Raw genomic sequence first — 19,246 nt, forward strand, 5'->3', positions numbered from 1 at the left:
GCCCCTTAAGGAAAGGAGGTGAGGGTGATAAGTGTGCCCAGTAAGGAAAGGAGGTGAGGGTGATAAGTGTAACCAGTAAGGAAAGGAGGAGAGGGTGATAAGTGTGCCCAGTAAGGAAAGGAGGAGAGGGTGATAAGTGTGCCCAGTAAGGAAAGGAGGTGAGGGTGATAAGTGTGCCCAGTAGAAGAAAGGAGGTGGGGGTGATAAGTGTGCCCAGTAAGGAAAGGAGGTGAGGGTGATAAGTGTGCCCAGTAGAAGAGAGGAGGTGAGGGTGATAAGTGTGCCCAGTAAGGAAAGGAGGTGAAAGTGATAAGTGTGCCCAGTAGAAGAAAGGAGGTGAGGGTGATAAGTGTGCTCAGTAAGGAAAGGAGGTGAAAGTGATAAGTGTGCCCAGTAAGGAAAGGAGGTGAGGGTGATAAGTGTGCCCAGTAAGGAAAGGAGGTGAGGGTGATAAGTGTGCCCAGTAAGGAAAGGAGGTGAAAGTGATAAGTGTGCCCAGTAGAAGAAAGGAGGTGAGGGTGATAAGTGTGCTCAGTAAGGAAAGGAGGTGAAAGTGATAAGTGTGCCCAGTAAGGAAAGGAGGTGAGGGTGATAAGTGTGCCCAGTAGAAGAAAGGAGGTGAGGGTGATAAGTGTGCCCTGTAAGGAAAGGAGCTGAGGGCGATAAGTGTGCCCAGTAAGGAAAGGAGGTGAGGGTGATAAGTGTGCCCAGTAAGGAAAGGAGGTGAAGGTGATAAGTGTGCCCAGTAAGGAAAGGCAGTGAGGGTGATAAGTGTGCCCAGTAAGGAAAGGAGGTGAGGGTGATAAGTGTAACCAGTAAGGAAAGGCGGTGAGGGTGATAAGTGTGCCCCGTAAGGAAAGGCGGTGAGGGTGATAAGTGTGCCCCGTAAGGAAAGGAGGTGAGGGTGATAAGTGTGCCCAGTAAGGAAAGGAGGTGAGGGTGATAAGTGTGCCCAGTAAGGAAAGGAGGTGAGGGTGATAAGTGTGCCCAGTAAGGAAAGGCGGTGAGGGTGATACGTGTGCCCAGTAAGGAAAGGAGGTGAGGGTGATAAGTTTGCCCAGTAAGGAAAGGAGGTGAGGGTGATAAGTGTGTCCAGTAAGGAAAGGAGGTGAGGGTGATAAGTGTGCCCAGTAAGGAATGGAGGTGAGGGTGATAAGCGTGCCCAGTAAGGAAAGGAGGTGAGGGTGATAAGTGTGCCCAGTAAGGAAAGTAGGAGAAGGTGATAAGTGAGCTCAGTAGAAGAAAGGAGGTGAGGGTGATAAGTGTGCCCAGTAAGGAAAGGAGGTGAGGGTGATATGTGTACCCAGTAAGGAAAGGAGGTGAGGGTGATAAGTGTGCCCAGTTAGGAAAGGAGGTGAGGGTGATAAGTGAGCCCAGTAAGGAAAGTAGGTGAGGGTGATAAGTGAGCCCAGTAAGGAAAGTAGGAGAAGGTGATAAGTGAGCCCAGTAGAAGAAAGGAGGTGAGGGTGATAAGTGTGCCCAGTAAGGAAAGGAGGTGAGGGTGATAAGTGTGCCCCATAAGGAAAGGAGGTGAAGGTGATAAGTGAGCCCAGTAGAAGAAAGGAGGTGAGGGTGATAAGTGTGCCCAGTAAGGAAAGGCGGTGAGGGTGATAAGTGTGCCCAGGAAGGAAAGTAGGAGAAGGTGATAAGAGAGCCCAGTAGAAGAAAGGAGGTGAGGGTGATAAGTGTGCCCAGTAAGGAAAGGAGGTGAAGGTGATAAGTTTGCCCAGTAAGAAAAGGAGGTGAGGGTGATAAGTGTGTCCAGTAAGGAAAGGAGGTGTGGGTGATAAGTGTGCCCCTTAAGGAAAGGAGGTGAGGGTGATAAGTGTGCCCAGTAAGGAAAGGAGGTGAGGATGATAAGTGTAACCAGTAAGGAAAGGAGGAGAGGGTGATAAGTGTGCCCAGTAAGGAAAGGAGGAGAGGGTGATAAGTGTGCCCAGTAAGGAAAGGAGGTGAGGGTGATAAGTGTGCCCAGTAGAAGAAAGGAGGTGAGGGTGATAAGTGTGCCCAGTAAGGAAAGGAGGTGTGGGTGATAAGTGTGCCCCTTAAGGAAAGGAGGTGAGGGTGATAAGTGTGCCCAGTAAGGAAAGGAGGTGAGGGTGATAAGTGTAACCAGTAAGGAAAGGAGGAGAGGGTGATAAGTGTGCCCAGTAAGGAAAGGAGGAGAGGGTGATAAGTGTGCCCAGTAAGGAAAGGAGGTGAGGGTGATAAGTGTGCCCAGTAGAAGAAAGGAGGTGAGGGTGATAAGTGTACCCAGTAAGGAAAGGAGGTGAGGGTGATAAGTGTGCCCAGTAAGAAAAGGAGGTGAGGGTGATAAGTGTGCCCAGCAAGGAAAGGAGGTGAGGGTGATAAGTGTGCCCAGCAAGGAAAGGAGGTGAGGGTGATAAGTGTGCCCAGTAAGGAAAGGAGGTGAGGGTGATAAGTGTGCCCAGCAAGGAAAGGAGGTGAGGGTCATAAGTGTGCCCGGTAGAAGAAAGGAGATGAGGGTGATAAGTGTGCCCAGTAAGGAAAGGAGGTGAGGGTGATGTGTGCCCAGTAAGGAAAGGAGGTGAGGGTGATAAGTGTGCCCAGTAAGGAAAGGAGGTGACGGTGATAAGTGTGCCCAGTAGAAGAAAGGAGGTGAGGGTGATAAGTGTGCCCAGTAAGGAAAGGAGGTGAGGGTGATAAGTGTGCCCAGTAGAAGAGAGGAGGTGAGGGTGATAAGTGTGCCCAGTAAGGAAAGGAGGTGAAAGTGATAAGTGTGCCCAGTAGAAGAAAGGAGGTGAGGGTGATAAGAGTGCTCAGTAAGGAAAGGAGGTGAAAGTGATAAGTGTGCCCAGTAAGGAAAGGAGGTGAGGGTGATAAGTGTGCCCAGTAAGGAAAGGAGGTGAGGGTGATAAGTGTGCCCAGTAAGGAAAGGAGGTGAAAGTGATAAGTGTGCCCAGTAGAAGAAAGGAGGTGAGGGTGATAAGTGTGCCCAGTAAGGAAAGGAGGTGAGGGTGATAAGTGTGCCCAGTAGAAGAAAGGAGGTGAGGGTGATAAGTGTGCCCTGTAAGGAAAGGAGGTGAGGGTGATAAGTGTGCCCCATAAGGAAAGGAGCTGAGGGTGATAAGTGTGCCCAGTAAGGAAAGGAGGTGAGGGTGATAAGTGTGCCCAGTAAGGAAAGGAGGTGAGGGTGATAAGTGTGCCCAGTAAGGAAAGGAGGTGAAGGTGATAAGTGTGCCCAGTAAGGAAAGGCAGTGAGGGTGATAAGTGTGCCCAGTAAGGAAAGGAGGTGAGGGTGATAAGTGTGCCCAGTAAGGAAAGGAGGTGAGGGTGATAAGTGTGCCCAGTAAGGAAAGGAGGTGAGGGTGATAAGTGTGCCCAGTAGAAGAAAGGAGGTGAGGGTGATAAGTGTGTCCAGTAAGGAAAGGAGGTGAGGGTGATAAGTGTGCCCAGTAAGGAATGGAGGTGAGGGTGATAAGTGTGCCCAGTAAGGAAAGGAGGTGAGGGTGATAAGTGTGCCCAGTAAGGAAAGTAGGAGAAGGTGATAAGTGAGCTCAGTAGAAGAAAGGAGGTGAGGGTGATAAGTGTGCCCAGTAAGGAAAGGAGGTGAGGGTGATATGTGTACCCAGTAAGGAAAGGAGGTGAGGGTGATAAGTGTGCCCAGTAAGGAAAGGAGGTGAGGGTGATAAGTGAGCCCAGTAAGGAAAGTAGGTGAGGGTGATAAGTGAGCCCAGTAAGGAAAGTAGGAGAAGGTGATAAGTGAGCCCAGTAGAAGAAAGGAGGTGAGGGTGATAAGTGTGCCCAGTAAGGAAAGGAGGTGAGGGTGATAAGTGTGCCCCATAAGGAAAGGAGGTGAGGGTGATAAGTGAGCCCAGTAGAAGAAAGGAGGTGAGGGTGATAAGTGTGCCCAGTAAGGAAAGGCGGTGAGGGTGATAAGTGTGCCCAGTAAGGAAAGTAGGAGAAGGTGATAAGTGAGCCCAGTAGAAGAAAGGAGGTGAGGGTGATAAGTGTGCCCAGTAAGGAATGGAGGTGAGGGTGATAAGTGTGCCCAGTAGAAGAAAGGAGGTGAGGGTGATAAGCGTGCCCAGTAAGGAATGGAGGTGAGGGTGATAAGTGTGCCCAGTAAGGAAAGGAGGTGAGGGTGATAAGTGTGCCCAGTAAGGAATGGAGGTGAGGGTGATAAGTGTGCCCAGTAAGGAAAGGCGGTGAGGGTGATAAGTGTGCCCAGTAAGGAAAGTAGGAGAAGGTGATAAGTGTGCCCAGTAGAAGAAAGGAGGTGTGGGTGATAAGTGTGACCAGTAAGGAAAGGAGGTGAAGGTGATAAGTTTGCCCAGTAAGGAAAGAAGGTGAGGGTGATAAGTGTGTCCAGTAAGGAAAGGAGGTGAGGGTGATAAGTGTACCCAGTAAGGAAAGGAGGTGAGGGTGATAAGTGTGCCCAGTAAGTAAAGGAGGTGAGGGGGATAAGTGTGCCCCATAAGGAAAGGAGGTGAGGGTGATAAGTGTGCCCAGTAAGGAAAGGAGGTGATGGTGATAAGTGTGCCCAGTAAGGAAAGGAGGTGAGGGTGATAAGTGTGTCCTGTAAGGAAAGGAGGTGAGGGTGATAAGTGTGCCCAGTAAGGAAAGGAGGTGAGGGTGATAAGTGTGCCCAGTAAGGAAAGGAGGTGAGGGTGATAAGTGTGCCCAGTAAGGAAAGTAGGAGAAGGTGATAAGTGAGCTCAGTAGAAGAAAGGAGGTGAGGGTGATAAGTGTGACCAGTAAGGAAAGGAGGTGAAGGTGATAAGTTTGCCCAGTAAGGAAAGAAGGTGAGGGTGATAAGTGTGTCCAGTAAGGAAAGGAGGTGAGGGTGATAAGTGTACCCAGTAAGGAAAGGAGGTGAGGGTGATAAGTGTGCCCAGTAAGTAAAGGAGGTGAGGGGGATAAGTGTGCCCCATAAGGAAAGGAGGTGAGGGTGATAAGTGTGCCCAGTAAGGAAAGGAGGTGATGGTGATAAGTGTGCCCAGTAAGGAAAGGAGGTGAGGGTGATAAGTGTGTCCAGTAAGGAAAGGAGGTGAGGGTGATAAGTGTGCCCAGTAAGGAAAGGAGGTGAGGGTGATAAGTGTGCCCAGTAAGGAAAGGAGGTGAGGGTGATAAGTGTGCCCAGTAAGGAAAGTAGGAGAAGGTGATAAGTGAGCTCAGTAGAAGAAAGGAGGTGAGGGTGATAAGTGTGCCCAGTAAGGAAAGGAGGTGAGGGTGATATGTGTACCCAGTAAGGAAAGGAGGTGAGGGTGATAAGTGTGCCCAGTAAGGAAAGGAGGTGAGGGTGATAAGTGAGCCCAGTAAGGAAAGTAGGTGAGGGTGATAAGTGAGCCCAGTAAGGAAAGTAGGAGAAGATGATAAGTGAGCCCAGTAGAAGAAAGGAGGTGAGGGTGATAAGTGTGCCCAGTAAGGAAAGGAGGTGAGGGTGATAAGTGTGCCCCATAAGGAAAGGAGGTGAGGGTGATAAGTGAGCCCAGTAGAAGAAAGGAGGTGAGGGTGATAATTGTGCCCAGTAAGGAAAGGCGGTGAGGGTGATAAGTGTGCCCAGTAAGGAAAGTAGGAGAAGGTGATAAGTGAGCCCAGTAGAAGAAAGGAGGTGAGGGTGATAAGTGTGCCCAGTAAGGAAAGGAGGTGAAGGTGATAAGTTTGCCCAGTAAGGAAAGGAGGTGAGGGTGATAAGTGTGCCCAGTAAGGAAAGGAGGTGTGGGTGATAAGTGTGCCCCTTAAGGAAAGGAGGTGAGGGTGATAAGTGTGCCCAGTAAGGAAAGGAGGTGAGGGTGATAAGTGTAACCAGTAAGGAAAGGAGGAGAGGGTGATAAGTGTGCCCAGTAAGGAAAGGAGGAGAGGGTGATAAGTGTGCCCAGTAAGGAAAGGAGGTGAGGGTGATAAGTGTGCCCAGTAGAAGAAAGGAGGTGGGGGTGATAAGTGTGCCCAGTAAGGAAAGGAGGTGAGGGTGATAAGTGTGCCCAGTAGAAGAGAGGAGGTGAGGGTGATAAGTGTGCCCAGTAAGGAAAGGAGGTGAAAGTGATAAGTGTGCCCAGTAGAAGAAAGGAGGTGAGGGTGATAAGTGTGCTCAGTAAGGAAAGGAGGTGAAAGTGATAAGTGTGCCCAGTAAGGAAAGGAGGTGAGGGTGATAAGTGTGCCCAGTAAGGAAAGGAGGTGAGGGTGATAAGTGTGCCCAGTAAGGAAAGGAGGTGAAAGTGATAAGTGTGCCCAGTAGAAGAAAGGAGGTGAGGGTGATAAGTGTGCTCAGTAAGGAAAGGAGGTGAAAGTGATAAGTGTGCCCAGTAAGGAAAGGAGGTGAGGGTGATAAGTGTGCCCAGTAGAAGAAAGGAGGTGAGGGTGATAAGTGTGCCCTGTAAGGAAAGGAGCTGAGGGCGATAAGTGTGCCCAGTAAGGAAAGGAGGTGAGGGTGATAAGTGTGCCCAGTAAGGAAAGGAGGTGAAGGTGATAAGTGTGCCCAGTAAGGAAAGGCAGTGAGGGTGATAAGTGTGCCCAGTAAGGAAAGGAGGTGAGGGTGATAAGTGTAACCAGTAAGGAAAGGCGGTGAGGGTGATAAGTGTGCCCCGTAAGGAAAGGCGGTGAGGGTGATAAGTGTGCCCCGTAAGGAAAGGAGGTGAGGGTGATAAGTGTGCCCAGTAAGGAAAGGAGGTGAGGGTGATAAGTGTGCCCAGTAAGGAAAGGAGGTGAGGGTGATAAGTGTGCCCAGTAAGGAAAGGCGGTGAGGGTGATACGTGTGCCCAGTAAGGAAAGGAGGTGAGGGTGATAAGTTTGCCCAGTAAGGAAAGGAGGTGAGGGTGATAAGTGTGTCCAGTAAGGAAAGGAGGTGAGGGTGATAAGTGTGCCCAGTAAGGAATGGAGGTGAGGGTGATAAGCGTGCCCAGTAAGGAAAGGAGGTGAGGGTGATAAGTGTGCCCAGTAAGGAAAATAGGAGAAGGTGATAAGTGAGCTCAGTAGAAGAAAGGAGGTGAGGGTGATAAGTGTGCCCAGTAAGGAAAGGAGGTGAGGGTGATATGTGTACCCAGTAAGGAAAGGAGGTGAGGGTGATAAGTGTGCCCAGTTAGGAAAGGAGGTGAGGGTGATAAGTGAGCCCAGTAAGGAAAGTAGGTGAGGGTGATAAGTGAGCCCAGTAAGGAAAGTAGGAGAAGGTGATAAGTGAGCCCAGTAGAAGAAAGGAGGTGAGGGTGATAAGTGTGCCCAGTAAGGAAAGGAGGTGAGGGTGATAAGTGTGCCCCATAAGGAAAGGAGGTGAAGGTGATAAGTGAGCCCAGTAGAAGAAAGGAGGTGAGGGTGATAAGTGTGCCCAGTAAGGAAAGGCGGTGAGGGTGATAAGTGTGCCCAGGAAGGAAAGTAGGAGAAGGTGATAAGTGAGCCCAGTAGAAGAAAGGAGGTGAGGGTGATAAGTGTGCCCAGTAAGGAAAGGAGGTGAAGGTGATAAGTTTGCCCAGTAAGAAAAGGAGGTGAGGGTGATAAGTGTGTCCAGTAAGGAAAGGAGGTGTGGGTGATAAGTGTGCCCCTTAAGGAAAGGAGGTGAGGGTGATAAGTGTGCCCAGTAAGGAAAGGAGGTGAGGATGATAAGTGTAACCAGTAAGGAAAGGAGGAGAGGGTGATAAGTGTGCCCAGTAAGGAAAGGAGGAGAGGGTGATAAGTGTGCCCAGTAAGGAAAGGAGGTGAGGGTGATAAGTGTGCCCAGTAGAAGAAAGGAGGTGAGGGTGATAAGTGTGCCCAGTAAGGAAAGGAGGTGTGGGTGATAAGTGTGCCCCTTAAGGAAAGGAGGTGAGGGTGATAAGTGTGCCCAGTAAGGAAAGGAGGTGAGGGTGATAAGTGTAACCAGTAAGGAAAGGAGGAGAGGGTGATAAGTGTGCCCAGTAAGGAAAGGAGGAGAGGGTGATAAGTGTGCCCAGTAAGGAAAGGAGGTGAGGGTGATAAGTGTGCCCAGTAGAAGAAAGGAGGTGAGGGTGATAAGTGTACCCAGTAAGGAAAGGAGGTGAGGGTGATAAGTGTGCCCAGTAAGAAAAGGAGGTGAGGGTGATAAGTGTGCCCAGCAAGGAAAGGAGGTGAGGGTGATAAGTGTGCCCAGCAAGGAAAGGAGGTGAGGGTGATAAGTGTGCCCAGTAAGGAAAGGAGGTGAGGGTGATAAGTGTGCCCAGCAAGGAAAGGAGGTGAGGGTCATAAGTGTGCCCGGTAGAAGAAAGGAGATGAGGGTGATAAGTGTGCCCAGTAAGGAAAGGAGGTGAGGGTGATGTGTGCCCAGTAAGGAAAGGAGGTGAGGGTGATAAGTGTGCCCAGTAAGGAAAGGAGGTGACGGTGATAAGTGTGCCCAGTAGAAGAAAGGAGGTGAGGGTGATAAGTGTGCCCAGTAAGGAAAGGAGGTGAGGGTGATAAGTGTGCCCAGTAGAAGAGAGGAGGTGAGGGTGATAAGTGTGCCCAGTAAGGAAAGTGATAAGTGTGCCCAGTAGAAGAAAGGAGGTGAGGGTGATAAGTGTGCTCAGTAAGGAAAGGAGGTGAAAGTGATAAGTGTGCCCAGTAAGGAAAGGAGGTGAGGGTGATAAGTGTGCCCAGTAAGGAAAGGAGGTGAGGGTGATAAGTGTGCCCAGTAAGGAAAGGAGGTGAAAGTGATAAGTGTGCCCAGTAGAAGAAAGGAGGTGAGGGTGATAAGTGTGCCCAGTAAGGAAAGGAGGTGAGGGTGATAAGTGTGCCCAGTAGAAGAAAGGAGGTGAGGGTGATAAGTGTGCCCTGTAAGGAAAGGAGGTGAGGGTGATAAGTGTGCCCCATAAGGAAAGGAGCTGAGGGTGATAAGTGTCCCCAGTAAGGAAAGGAGGTGAGGGTGATAAGTGTGCCCAGTAAGGAAAGGAGGTGAGGGTGATAAGTGTGCCCAGTAAGGAAAGGAGGTGAAGGTGATAAGTGTGCCCAGTAAGGAAAGGCAGTGAGGGTGATAAGTGTGCCCAGTAAGGAAAGGAGGTGAGGGTGATAAGTGTGCCCAGTAAGGAAAGGAGGTGAGGGTGATAAGTGTGCCCAGTAAGGAAAGGAGGTGAGGGTGATAAGTGTGCCCAGTAGAAGAAAGGAGGTGAGGGTGATAAGTGTGTCCAGTAAGGAAAGGAGGTGAGGGTGATAAGTGTGCCCAGTAAGGAATGGAGGTGAGGGTGATAAGTGTGCCCAGTAAGGAAAGGAGGTGAGGGTGATAAGTGTGCCCAGTAAGGAAAGTAGGAGAAGGTGATAAGTGAGCTCAGTAGAAGAAAGGAGGTGAGGGTGATAAGTGTGCCCAGTAAGGAAAGGAGGTGAGGGTGATATGTGTACCCAGTAAGGAAAGGAGGTGAGGGTGATAAGTGTGCCCAGTAAGGAAAGGAGGTGAGGGTGATAAGTGAGCCCAGTAAGGAAAGTAGGTGAGGGTGATAAGTGAGCCCAGTAAGGAAAGTAGGAGAAGGTGATAAGTGAGCCCAGTAGAAGAAAGGAGGTGAGGGTGATAAGTGTGCCCAGTAAGGAAAGGAGGTGAGGGTGATAAGTGTGCCCCATAAGGAAAGGAGGTGAGGGTGATAAGTGAGCCCAGTAGAAGAAAGGAGGTGAGGGTGATAAGTGTGCCCAGTAAGGAAAGGCGGTGAGGGTGATAAGTGTGCCCAGTAAGGAAAGTAGGAGAAGGTGATAAGTGAGCCCAGTAGAAGAAAGGAGGTGAGGGTGATAAGTGTGCCCAGTAAGGAAAGGAGGTGAAGGTGATAAGTTTGCCCAGTAAGGAAAGGAGGTGAGGGTGATAAGTGAGCCCAGTAAGGAAAGTAGGAGAAGGTGATAAGTGAGCCCAGTAGAAGAAAGGAGGTGAGGGTGATAAGTGTGCCCAGTAAGGAAAGGCGGTGAGGGTGATAAGTGTGCCCAGTAAGGAAAGGAGGTGAAGGTGATAAGTTTGCCCAGTAAGGAAAGGAGGTGAGGGTGATAAGTGTGCCCAGTAAGGAAAGTAGGTGAGGGTGATAAGTGAGCCCAGTAAGGAAAGTAGGAGAAGGTGATAAGTGAGCCCAGTAGAAGAAAGGAGGTGAGGGTGATAAGTGTGCCCAGTAAGGAAAGGAGGTGAGGGTGATAAGTGTGCCCCATAAGGAAAGGAGGTGAGGGTGATAAGTGAGCCCAGTAGAAGAAAGGAGGTGAGGGTGATAAGTGTGCCCAGTAAGGAAAGGCGGTGAGGGTGATAAGTGTGCCCAGTAAGGAAAGTAGGAGAAGGTGATAAGTGAGCCCAGTAGAAGAAAGGAGGTGAGGGTGATAAGTGTGCCCAGTAAGGAAAGGAGGTGAAGGTGATAAGTTTGCCCAGTAAGGAAAGGAGGTGAGGGTGATAAGTGTGTCCAGTAAGGAAAGGAGGTGAGGGTGATAAGTGTGCCCAGTAAGGAAAGGAGGTGAGGGTGATAAGTGTGCCCAGTAAGGAAAGTAGGAGAAGGTGATAAGTGAGCTCAGTAGAAGAAAGGAGGTGAGGGTGATAAGTGTGCCCAGTAAGGAAAGGAGGTGAGGGTGATAAGTGTACCCAGTAAGGAAAGGAGGTGAGGGTGATAAGTTTGCCCAGTAAGGAAAGGAGGTGAGGGTGATAAGTGTGCCCAGTAAGGAAAGGAGGTGAGGGTGATATGTGTACCCAGTAAGGAAAGGAGGTGAGGGTGATAAGTGTGCCCAGTAAGGAATGTAGGTGAGGGTGATAAGTGAGCCCAGTAAGGAAAGTAGGAGAAGGTGATAAGTGAGCCCAGTAGAAGAAAGGAGGTGAGTGTGATAAGTGTGCCCAGTAAGGAAAGGAGGTGAGGGTGATAAGTGTGCCCCATAAGGAAAGGAGTTGAGGGTGATAAGTGAGCCCAGTAGAAGAAAGGAGGTGAGGGTGATAAGTGTGCCCAGTAAGGAAAGGCGGTGAGGGTGATAAGTGTGCCCAGAAAGGATAGTAGGAGAAGGTGATAAGTGAGCCCAGTAGAAGAAAGGAGGTGAGGGTGATAAGTGCGCCCAGTAAGGAAAGGAGGTGAAAGTGATAAGTTTGCCCAGTAAGGAAAGGAGGTGAGGGTGATAAGTGTGTCCAGTAAGGAAAGGAGGTGAGGGTGATAAGTGTGCCCAGTAAGGAAAGGAGGTGAGGGTGATAAGTGTGCCCAGTAAGGAAAGGAGGTGAGGGTGATAAGTGTGCCCAGTAAGGAAAGTAGGAGAAGGTGATAAGTGAGCTCAGTAGAAGAAAGGAGGTGAGGCTGATAAGTGTGCCCAGTAAGGAAAGGAGGTGAGGGTGATAAGTGTACCCAGTAAGGAAAGGAGGTGAGGGTGATGAGTGTGCCCAGTAAGGAAAGTAGGAGAAGGTGATTTGTGAGCCCAGTACAAGAAAGGAGGTGAGGGTGATAAGCGTGCCCAGTAGAAGAAAGGAGGTGAGGGTGATAAGTGTGCCCAGTAGAAGAAAGGAGGTTGGGGTGATAAGTGTGCCCAGTAAGGAAAGGAGGTGAGTGTAATAATTGTGCCCAGTAGAAGAAAGGAGGTGAGGGTGATAAGTGTGCCCAGTAGAAGAAAGGAGGTGAGGGTGATAAGTGTGCCCAGTAAGGAAAGGAGGTGAGGGTGATAAGTGTGCCCAGTAAGGAATGGTGGTGAGGGTGATAATTGTGCCCAGTAAGGAAAGGAGGTGAAGGTGATAAGTGTGCCCAGTAGTAGAAAGGAGGAGAGGGTGATAAGTGTGCCCATTAGAAGAAAGGAGGTGAGGGTGATAAGTGTGCCCAGTAGTAGAAAGGAGGAGAGGGTGATAAGTGTGCCCATTAGAAGTAAGGAGGTGAGAGTGATAAGTGTGCTCATTAGAAGAAAGGAGGTGAGGGTGATAAGTGTGCCCATTAGAAGAATGGAGGTGTGGGTGATAAGTGTGCCCAGCAAGGAAAGGAGGTGAGGGTGATAAGTGTGCCCAGTAAGGAAAGGAGGTGAGAGTGATAAGTGTGCCCAGTAAGGAAAGGAGGTGAGGGTGATAAATGTGCTCAGTAAGGAAAGGAGGTGAAAGTGATAAGTGTGCCCAGTACGGAACGGAGGTGAGGGTGATAAGTGTGCCCAGTAGAAGAAAGGAGGTGAGTGTGATAAGTGTGCCCCATAAGGAAAGGAGGTGAGGGTGATAAGTGTGCCCAGTAAGGAAAGGAGGTGAGGGTGATAAGTGTGCCCAGTAAGGAAAGGAGGTGAGGGTGATAAGTGTGCCCAGTAAGGAAAGGAGGTGAGGGTGATAAGTGTGCCCCATATGTAAACGAGGTGAGGGTGATAAGTGTGCCCAGTAAGGAAAGGAGGTGAGGGTGATAAGTGTGCCCAGTAAGGAAAGGAGGTGAGGGTGATAAGTGTGCTCCATAAGGAAAGGAGGTGAGGGTGATAAGTGAGCCCAGTAGAAGAAAGGAGGTGAGGGTGATAAGTGTGCCCAGTAAGGAAAGGCGGTGAGGGTGATAAGTGTGCCCAGTAAGGAAAGTAGGAGAAGGTGATAAGTGAGCCCAGTAGATGAAAGGAGGTGAGGGTGATAAGTGTGCCCAGTAAGGAAAGGAGGTGAAGGTGATAAGTTTGCCCAGTAAGGAAAGGAGGTGAGGGTGATAAGTGTGTCCAGTAAGGAAAGGAGGTGAGGGTGATAAGTGTGCCCAGTAAGGAAAGGAGGTGAGGGTGATAAGTGTGCCCAGTAAGGAAAGGAGGTGAGGGTGATAAGTGTGCCCAGTAAGGAAAGTAGGAGAAGGTGATAAGTGTGCCCAGTAGAAGAAAGGAGGTGAGGGTGATAAGTGAGCTCAGTAGAAGAAAGGAGGTGAGGGTGATAAGTGTGCCCAGTAAGGAAAGGAGGTGAGGGTGATAAGTGTACCTAGTAAGGAAAGGAGGTGAGGGTGATAAGTGTGCCCAGTAAGGAAAGTAGGAGAAGGTGTTAAGTGAGCCCAGCAGAAGAAAGGAGGTGAGGGTGATAAGCGTGCCCAGTAGAAGAAAGGAGGTGAGGGTGATAAGTGTGCCCAGTAGAAGAAAGGAGGTGGGGGTGATAAGTGTGCCCAGTAAGGAAAGGAGGTGAGTGTAATAATTGTGCCCAGTAGAAGAAAGGAGGTGAGGGTGATAAGTGTGCCCTGTAGAAGAAAGGAGGTGAGGGTGATAAGTGTGCCCAGTAAGGAAAGGAGGTGAGGGTGATAAGTGTGCCCAGTAGAAGAAAGGAGGTGAAGGCGATAAGTGTGCCCAGTAAGGAAAGGAGGTGAGGGTGATAAGTGTGCCCAGTAAGGAAAGGCAGTGAGGGTGATAAGTGTGCCTAGTAAGGAAAGGAGGTGAGGGTGATAAGTGTGCCCAGTAAGGAAAGGAGGTGAGGGTGATAAGTGTGCCCAGTAAGGAAAGGAGGTGAGGGTGATAAGTGTGCCCAGTAAGGAAAGGAGGTGAGGGTGATAAGTGTGCCCAGTAAGGAAAAGAGGTGAGGGTGATAAGTGTGCCCAGTAAGGAAAGGCAGTGAGGGTGATAAGTGTGCCCAGTAAGGAAAGGAGGTGAGGGTGATAAGTGTGCCCAGTAAGGAAAGGAGATGAGGGTGATAAGTGTGTCCAGTAAGGAAAGGAGGTGAGGGTGATAAGTGTGCCCAGTAAGGAAAGGAGGTGAGGGTGATAAGTTTGCCCAGTAAGGAAAGGAGGTGAGGGTGATAAGTGTGCCCAGTAAGGAAAGTAGGAGAAGGTGATAAGTGAGCTCAGTAGAAGAAAGGAGGTGAGGGTGATAAGTGTGCCCAGTAAGGAAAGGAGGTGAGGGTGATATGTGTACCCAGTAAGGAAAGGAGGTGAGGGTGATAAGTGTGCCCAGTAAGGAAAGGAGGTGAAGGTGATAAGTTTGCCCAGTAAGGAAAGGAGGTGAGGGTGATAAGTGTGCCCAGTAAGGAAAGTAGGTGAGGGTGATAAGTGAGCCCAGTAAGGAAAGTAGGAGAAGGTGATAAGTGAGCCCAGTAGAAGAAAGGAGGTGAGGGTGATAAGTGTGCCCAGTAAGGAAAGGAGGTGAGGGTGATAAGTGTGCCCGATAAGGAAAGGAGTTGAGGGTGATAAGTGAGCCCAGTAGAAGAAAGGAGGTGAGGGTGATATGTGTGCCCAGTAAGGAAAGGCGGTGAGGGTGATAAGTGTGCCCAGTAAGGAAAGTAGGAGAAGGTGATAAGTGAGCCCAGTAGAAGAAAGGAGGTGAGGGTGATAAGTGTGCCCAGTAAGGAAAGGAGGTGAAGGTGATAAGTTTGCCCAGTAAGGAAAGGAGGTGAGGGTGATAAGTGTGTCCAGTAAGGAAAGGAGGTGAGGGTGATAAGAGTGCCCAGTAAGGAAAGGAGGTGAGGGTGATAAGTGTGCCCAGTAAGGAAAGGAGGTGAGGGTGATAAGTGTGCCCAGTAAGGAAAGTAGGAGAAGGTGATAAGTCAGCTCAGTAGAAGAAAGGAGGTGAGGCTGATAAGTGTGCCCAGTAATGAAAGGAGGTGAGGGTGATAAGTGTACCCAGTAAGGAAAGGAGGTGAGGGTGATAAGTGTGCCCAGTAAGGAAAGTAGGTGAGTGTAATAATTGTGCCCAGTAGAAGAAAGGAGGTGAGGGTGATAAGTGTGCCCAGTAGAAGAAAGGAGGTGAGGGTGATAAGTGTGCCCAGTAAGGAAAGGAGGTGAGGGTGATAAGTGTGCCCAGTAAGGAAAGGTGGTGAGGGTGATAATTGTGCCCAGTAAGGAAAGGAGGTGAAGGTGATATGTGTGCCCAGTAGTAGAAAGGAGGAGAGGGTGATAAGTGTGCCCATTAGAAGAAAGGAGGTGAGGGTGATAAGTGTGCCCAGTAGATGAATGGAGGTGAAGGTGATAAGTGTGCCCATTAGAAGAAAGGAGGTGAGGGTGATAAGTGTGCCCATTAGAAGAATGGTGGTGTGGGTGATAAGTGTGCCCAGTAAGGAAAGGCGGTTAGGGTGATAATTGTGCCCAGTAAGGAAAGTAGGAGAAGGTGATAAGTGTGCCCAGTAAGGAAAGGCGGTTAGGGTGATAAGTGTGCCCAGTAAGGAAAGGAGTTGTGGGTGATAAGTGTGCCCAGCAAGGAAAGGAGGTGAGGGTGATAAGTGTGCCCAGTAGAAGAAAGGAGGTGAGGGTGATAAGTGTGGCCAGTAAGGAAAGGAGGTGAGGGTGATAAGTGTGTCCGGTAGAAGAAAGGAGGTGAGGGTGATAAGTGTGCCCAGTAAGGAGAGGAGGTGAGGGTGATAAGTGTACCCAGCAAGGAAAGGAGGTGAGGGTGATAAGTGTGCCCAGCAAGGAAAGGAGGTGAGGGTGATAAGTGTGCCCAGTAAGGAAAGAGGTGAGGGTGATAAGTGTGCCCAGTAAGGAAAGGAGGTGAGGGTGATAAGTGTGCCCAGTAAGGAAAGGAGGTGAGGGTGATAAGTGTGCCCCATATGTAAAGGAGGTGAGGGTGATAAGTGTGCCCAGTAAGGAAAGGAGGTGAGGGTGATAAGTGTGCCCAGTAAGGAAAGGAGGTGAGGGTGATAAGTGTGCCCAGTAAAGAAAGGCAGTGAGGGTGATAAGTGTGCCCAGTAAGGAAAGGAGGTGAGGGTGATAAGTGTGCCCAGTAAGGAAAGGAGGTGAGGGTGATAAGTGTGCCCAGTATGGAATGGAGGTGAGGGTGATAAGTGTGCCCAGTAAGGAAAGGCGGTGAGGGTGATAAGTGTGCCCAGTAAGGAAAGTAGGAGAAGGTGATAAGTGAGCTCAGTAGAAGAAAGGAGGTGAGGGTGATAAGTGTGCCCAGTAAGGAAAGGAGGTGAGGGTGATAAGTGTTCCCAGTAAGGAAAGGAGGTGAGGGTGATAAGTGTGCCCAGTAAGGAAAGGAGGTGAGGGTGATAAGTGAGCCCAGTAAGGAAAGTAGGTGATGGTGATAAGTGAGCCCAGTAAGGAAAGTAGGAGAAGGTGATAAGTGAGCCCAGTAGAAGAAAGGAGGTGAGGGTGATAAGTGTGCCCCATAAGGAAAGGAGGTGAGGGTGATAAGTGTGCCCAGTAAGGAAAGGAGGTGAGGGTGATAAGTGTGCCCAGTAAGGAAAGGAGGTGAGGGTGATAAGTGTGCCCAGTAAGGAAAGGAGGTGAGGGTGATAAGTGTGCCCAGTAAGGAAAGGCAGTGAGGGTGATAAGTGTGCCCAGTAAGGAAAGGAGGTGAGGGTGATAAGTGTGCCCAGTAAGGAAAGGAGGTGAGGGTGATAAGTGTGCCCAGTAAGCAAAGGAGGTGAGGGTGATAAGTGTGCCCAGTAAGGAATGGAGGTGAGGGTGATAAGTGTGCCCAGTAAGGAATGGAGGTGAGGGTGATAAGTGTGCCCAGTAAGGAAAGGCGGTGAGGGTGATAAGTGTGCCCAGTAAGGAAAGTAGGAGAAGGTGATAAGTGTGCCCAGTAGAAGACAGGAGGTGAGGGTGATAAGTGTGCCCAGTAAGGAAAGGAGGTGAGGGTGATAAGTGTACCTAGTAAGGAAAGGAGGTGAGGGTGATAAGTGTGCCCAGTAAGGAAAGTAGGAGAAGGTGATAAGTGAGCCCAGTAGAAGAAAGGAGGTGAGGGTGAAAAGTGTGCCCAGTAGAAGAAAGGAGGTGAGGGTGATAAGTGTGCCCAGTAGAAGAAAGGAGGTGGGGGTGATAAGTGTGCCCAGTAAGGAAAGGAGGTGAATGTAATAATTGTTCCCAGTAGAAGAAAGGAGGTGAGGGTGATAAGTGTGCCCAGTAGAAGAATGGAGGTGAGAGTGATAAGTGTGCCCAGTAAGGAAAGGAGGTGAGCGTGATAAGTGTACCCAGTAAGGAAAGGAGGTGAGGGTGATAAGTGTGCTCAGTAGAAGAAAGGAGGTGAAGGTGATAGTAAGTGTGCCCAGTAGAAGAAAGGAGGTGAGGGTGATAAGTGTGCCCAGTAAGGAAAGGTGGTGAGGGTGATAATTGTGCCCAGTAAGGAAAGGAGGTGAAGGTGATAAGTGTGCCCAGTAGTAGAAAGGAGGAGAGGGTGATAAGTGTGCCCATTAGAAGAAAGGAGGTGAGGGTGATAAGTGTGCCCTTTAGAAGAATGGAGGTGTGGGTGATAAGTGTGCCCAGTAAGGAAAGGCGGTTAGGGTAATAAGTGTGCCCAGTAAGGAAAGTAGGAGAAGGTGATAAGTGTACCCAGTAAGGAAAGGAGGTGAGGGTGAGAAGTGTGCCCAGTAGTAGAAAGGAGGAGAGGGTGATAAGTGTGCCCATTAGAAGAAAGGAGGTGAGGGTGATAAGTGTGCCCAGTAGAAGAAAGGAGGTGGGGGTGATAAGTGTGCCCAGTAAGGAAAGAAGGTGAGGGTGATAAGTGTGCCCAGTAAGGAAAGGAGGTGAGGGTGATAAGTGTACCCAGTAAGGAAAGGAGGTGAGGGTGAGAAGTGTGCCCAGTAGAAGAAAGGAGGTGAGGGTGATAAGTGTGCCCAGTAAGGAAAGGAGGTGAGGGTGATAAGTGTACCCAGTAAGGAAAGGAGGTGAGGGTGATAAGTGTGCCCAGTAGAAGAAAGGAGGTGAAGGTGATAGTAAGTGTGCCCAGTAGAAGAAAGGAGGTGAGGGTGATAAGTGTGTCCAGTAAGGAAAGGAGGTGAGGGTGATAAGTGAGCCCAGTAGAAGAAAGGAGGTGAGGGTGATAAGTGAGCCCAGTAGAAGAAAGGAGGTGAAGGTGATAGTAAGTGTGCCCAGTAGAAGAAAGGAGGTGAGGGTGATAAGTGTGCCCAGTAGAAGAAAGGAGGTGAAGGTGATAGTAAGTGTGCCCAGTAGAAGAAAGGAGGTGAGGGTGATAAGTGTGCCCCATAAGGAAAGGAGGTGAGGGTGATAAGTGAGCCCAGTAGAAGAAAGGAGGTGAGGGTGATAAGTGTGCCCAGTAGAAGAAAGGAGGTGAGGGTGATAAGTGTGCCCAGTAAGGAAAGGAGGAGAGGGTGATAAGTGTGCCCAGTAAGGAAAGGAGGAGAGGCTGATAAGTGTGCCCAGTAAGGAAAGGAGGTGAGGGTGATAAGTGTGCCCAGTAAGGAAAGGAGGAGAGGGTGATAAGTGTGCCCAGTAAGGAAAGGAGGTGAGGGTGATAAGTGTGCCCATTAGAAGAATGGAGGTGTGGGTGATAAGTGTGCCCAGTAAGGAAAGGAGGTGAGAAAATAATGCACAGGGACTGCCCGCAACAATAATACAAAAGAAAATCCTACTAAAAACAGTTCTCATAGCTTCCTAACACTTATGTATATAATTATTCTGTTTTTTTATAACAAATTACGAATCAAATTTAATCAGAATAAAAAAAATCTTTTTTTCTATTTTTAACATTGTTTAATTTTTAAAAAATCTTAAAGACATACATATCTCAAAGGGCCAATTGAAAAATAAGGATGGTATATTAATGATCAGGAGCACAAAATTGAAATCTCCTTAATCTTTGGCAACAGAGTGACTGTTCCCCCGTGTAATATGTGATTATGATATGAAGTATGAACAAACCTACAGCCACACATTTAATTGCCCCTTTTTACTAATCTATATTCTACTTAGTGGTTGCTGACACATCCTTCTCTTACCTGCCTTACACTGATGTTAGGGCTACATGCTGATAATCTCCATTTTATCGGCTATATAACTCCTAGATTATTAGATATGATTTTATTTTTGGAAGAAATCCATCTTATTTTGTCCTTTCACTTTAAGTTTGCTTTGAAATTTTTCTACCGTAGTGATCACTTCTAAACCGTGTTACTAGATTAATTTACTTAATTCCAGAAAATGTCATTCATTTATATACATTTTTATCAGTACTATTTTAATTTCTAGATCTATGAAGAGGATTTCATGTGTTAAATCTTTATATTACACTAGAATATTATTTTATACTGAGTTGGGGAAAAAGGCGCCTCAAACAAAATTGGTGGGTATTACTATGCATTCCTACTAGGTCAAAAATGCATCAGGGTGAACTGATTAGAGCCTATTTATTTTTTATTACTAAAAGGCATTACATGCTAAATGCTTAGACTGTGATTTCCACACTACAACTATGCTCCGAGGTTTATTAATAAAAGATAATAATTTTAATCACACTCTACAAATTATCACCCACTACAGAACCCTCTGCAGGTATCATGATCAACTCCTGAGCTGGGATTGAGGCTTTCATAGTCCTGACTGCTAATCTTAACTGTTGCCTCTCATCACTAAACTGCCTGTAGCATAGGCATTATTTTAAGATTTTCAGGAGGTGGCGTCATCAATACCCTATGTAACCCTGCCGACTACGCCACTAAACCCTATTGATATTATACCTGGTAATTTTTTCCTTATTGTTATCATTTTTGAAGATGTTCCTGTTGGGACACATTTTACCT

The 19,246-nt window shown here is 48.7% G+C and overlaps 1 protein-coding gene across 50 annotated transcripts in view; it reads right to left on the reverse strand.

Annotated features, from left to right (window-relative positions):
• LOC148512031 (uncharacterized) overlaps positions 1-19,246 on the reverse strand; it is a 188,596-nt gene that overhangs the window by 22,848 nt on the left and 146,502 nt on the right. The window contains exon 5 of one of the 50 annotated variants that reach the window (XM_088482312.1): positions 18,912-18,916. The exons of the other annotated variants lie outside the window; for them this stretch is intronic. Within the exon in view, the coding sequence (XP_088338438.1) occupies positions 18,912-18,916 (5 nt within the window). The remainder of the gene's footprint in view (positions 1-18,911; positions 18,917-19,246) is intronic. 50 annotated transcript variants of the gene reach the window in all.

The sequence above is a fragment of the Taudactylus pleione genome, unplaced genomic scaffold (genome assembly GCF_031769625.1).
Source record: "Taudactylus pleione unplaced genomic scaffold, aTauple2 ptg000285l, whole genome shotgun sequence".
Lineage (NCBI taxonomy): Eukaryota > Metazoa > Chordata > Amphibia > Anura > Myobatrachidae > Taudactylus > Taudactylus pleione.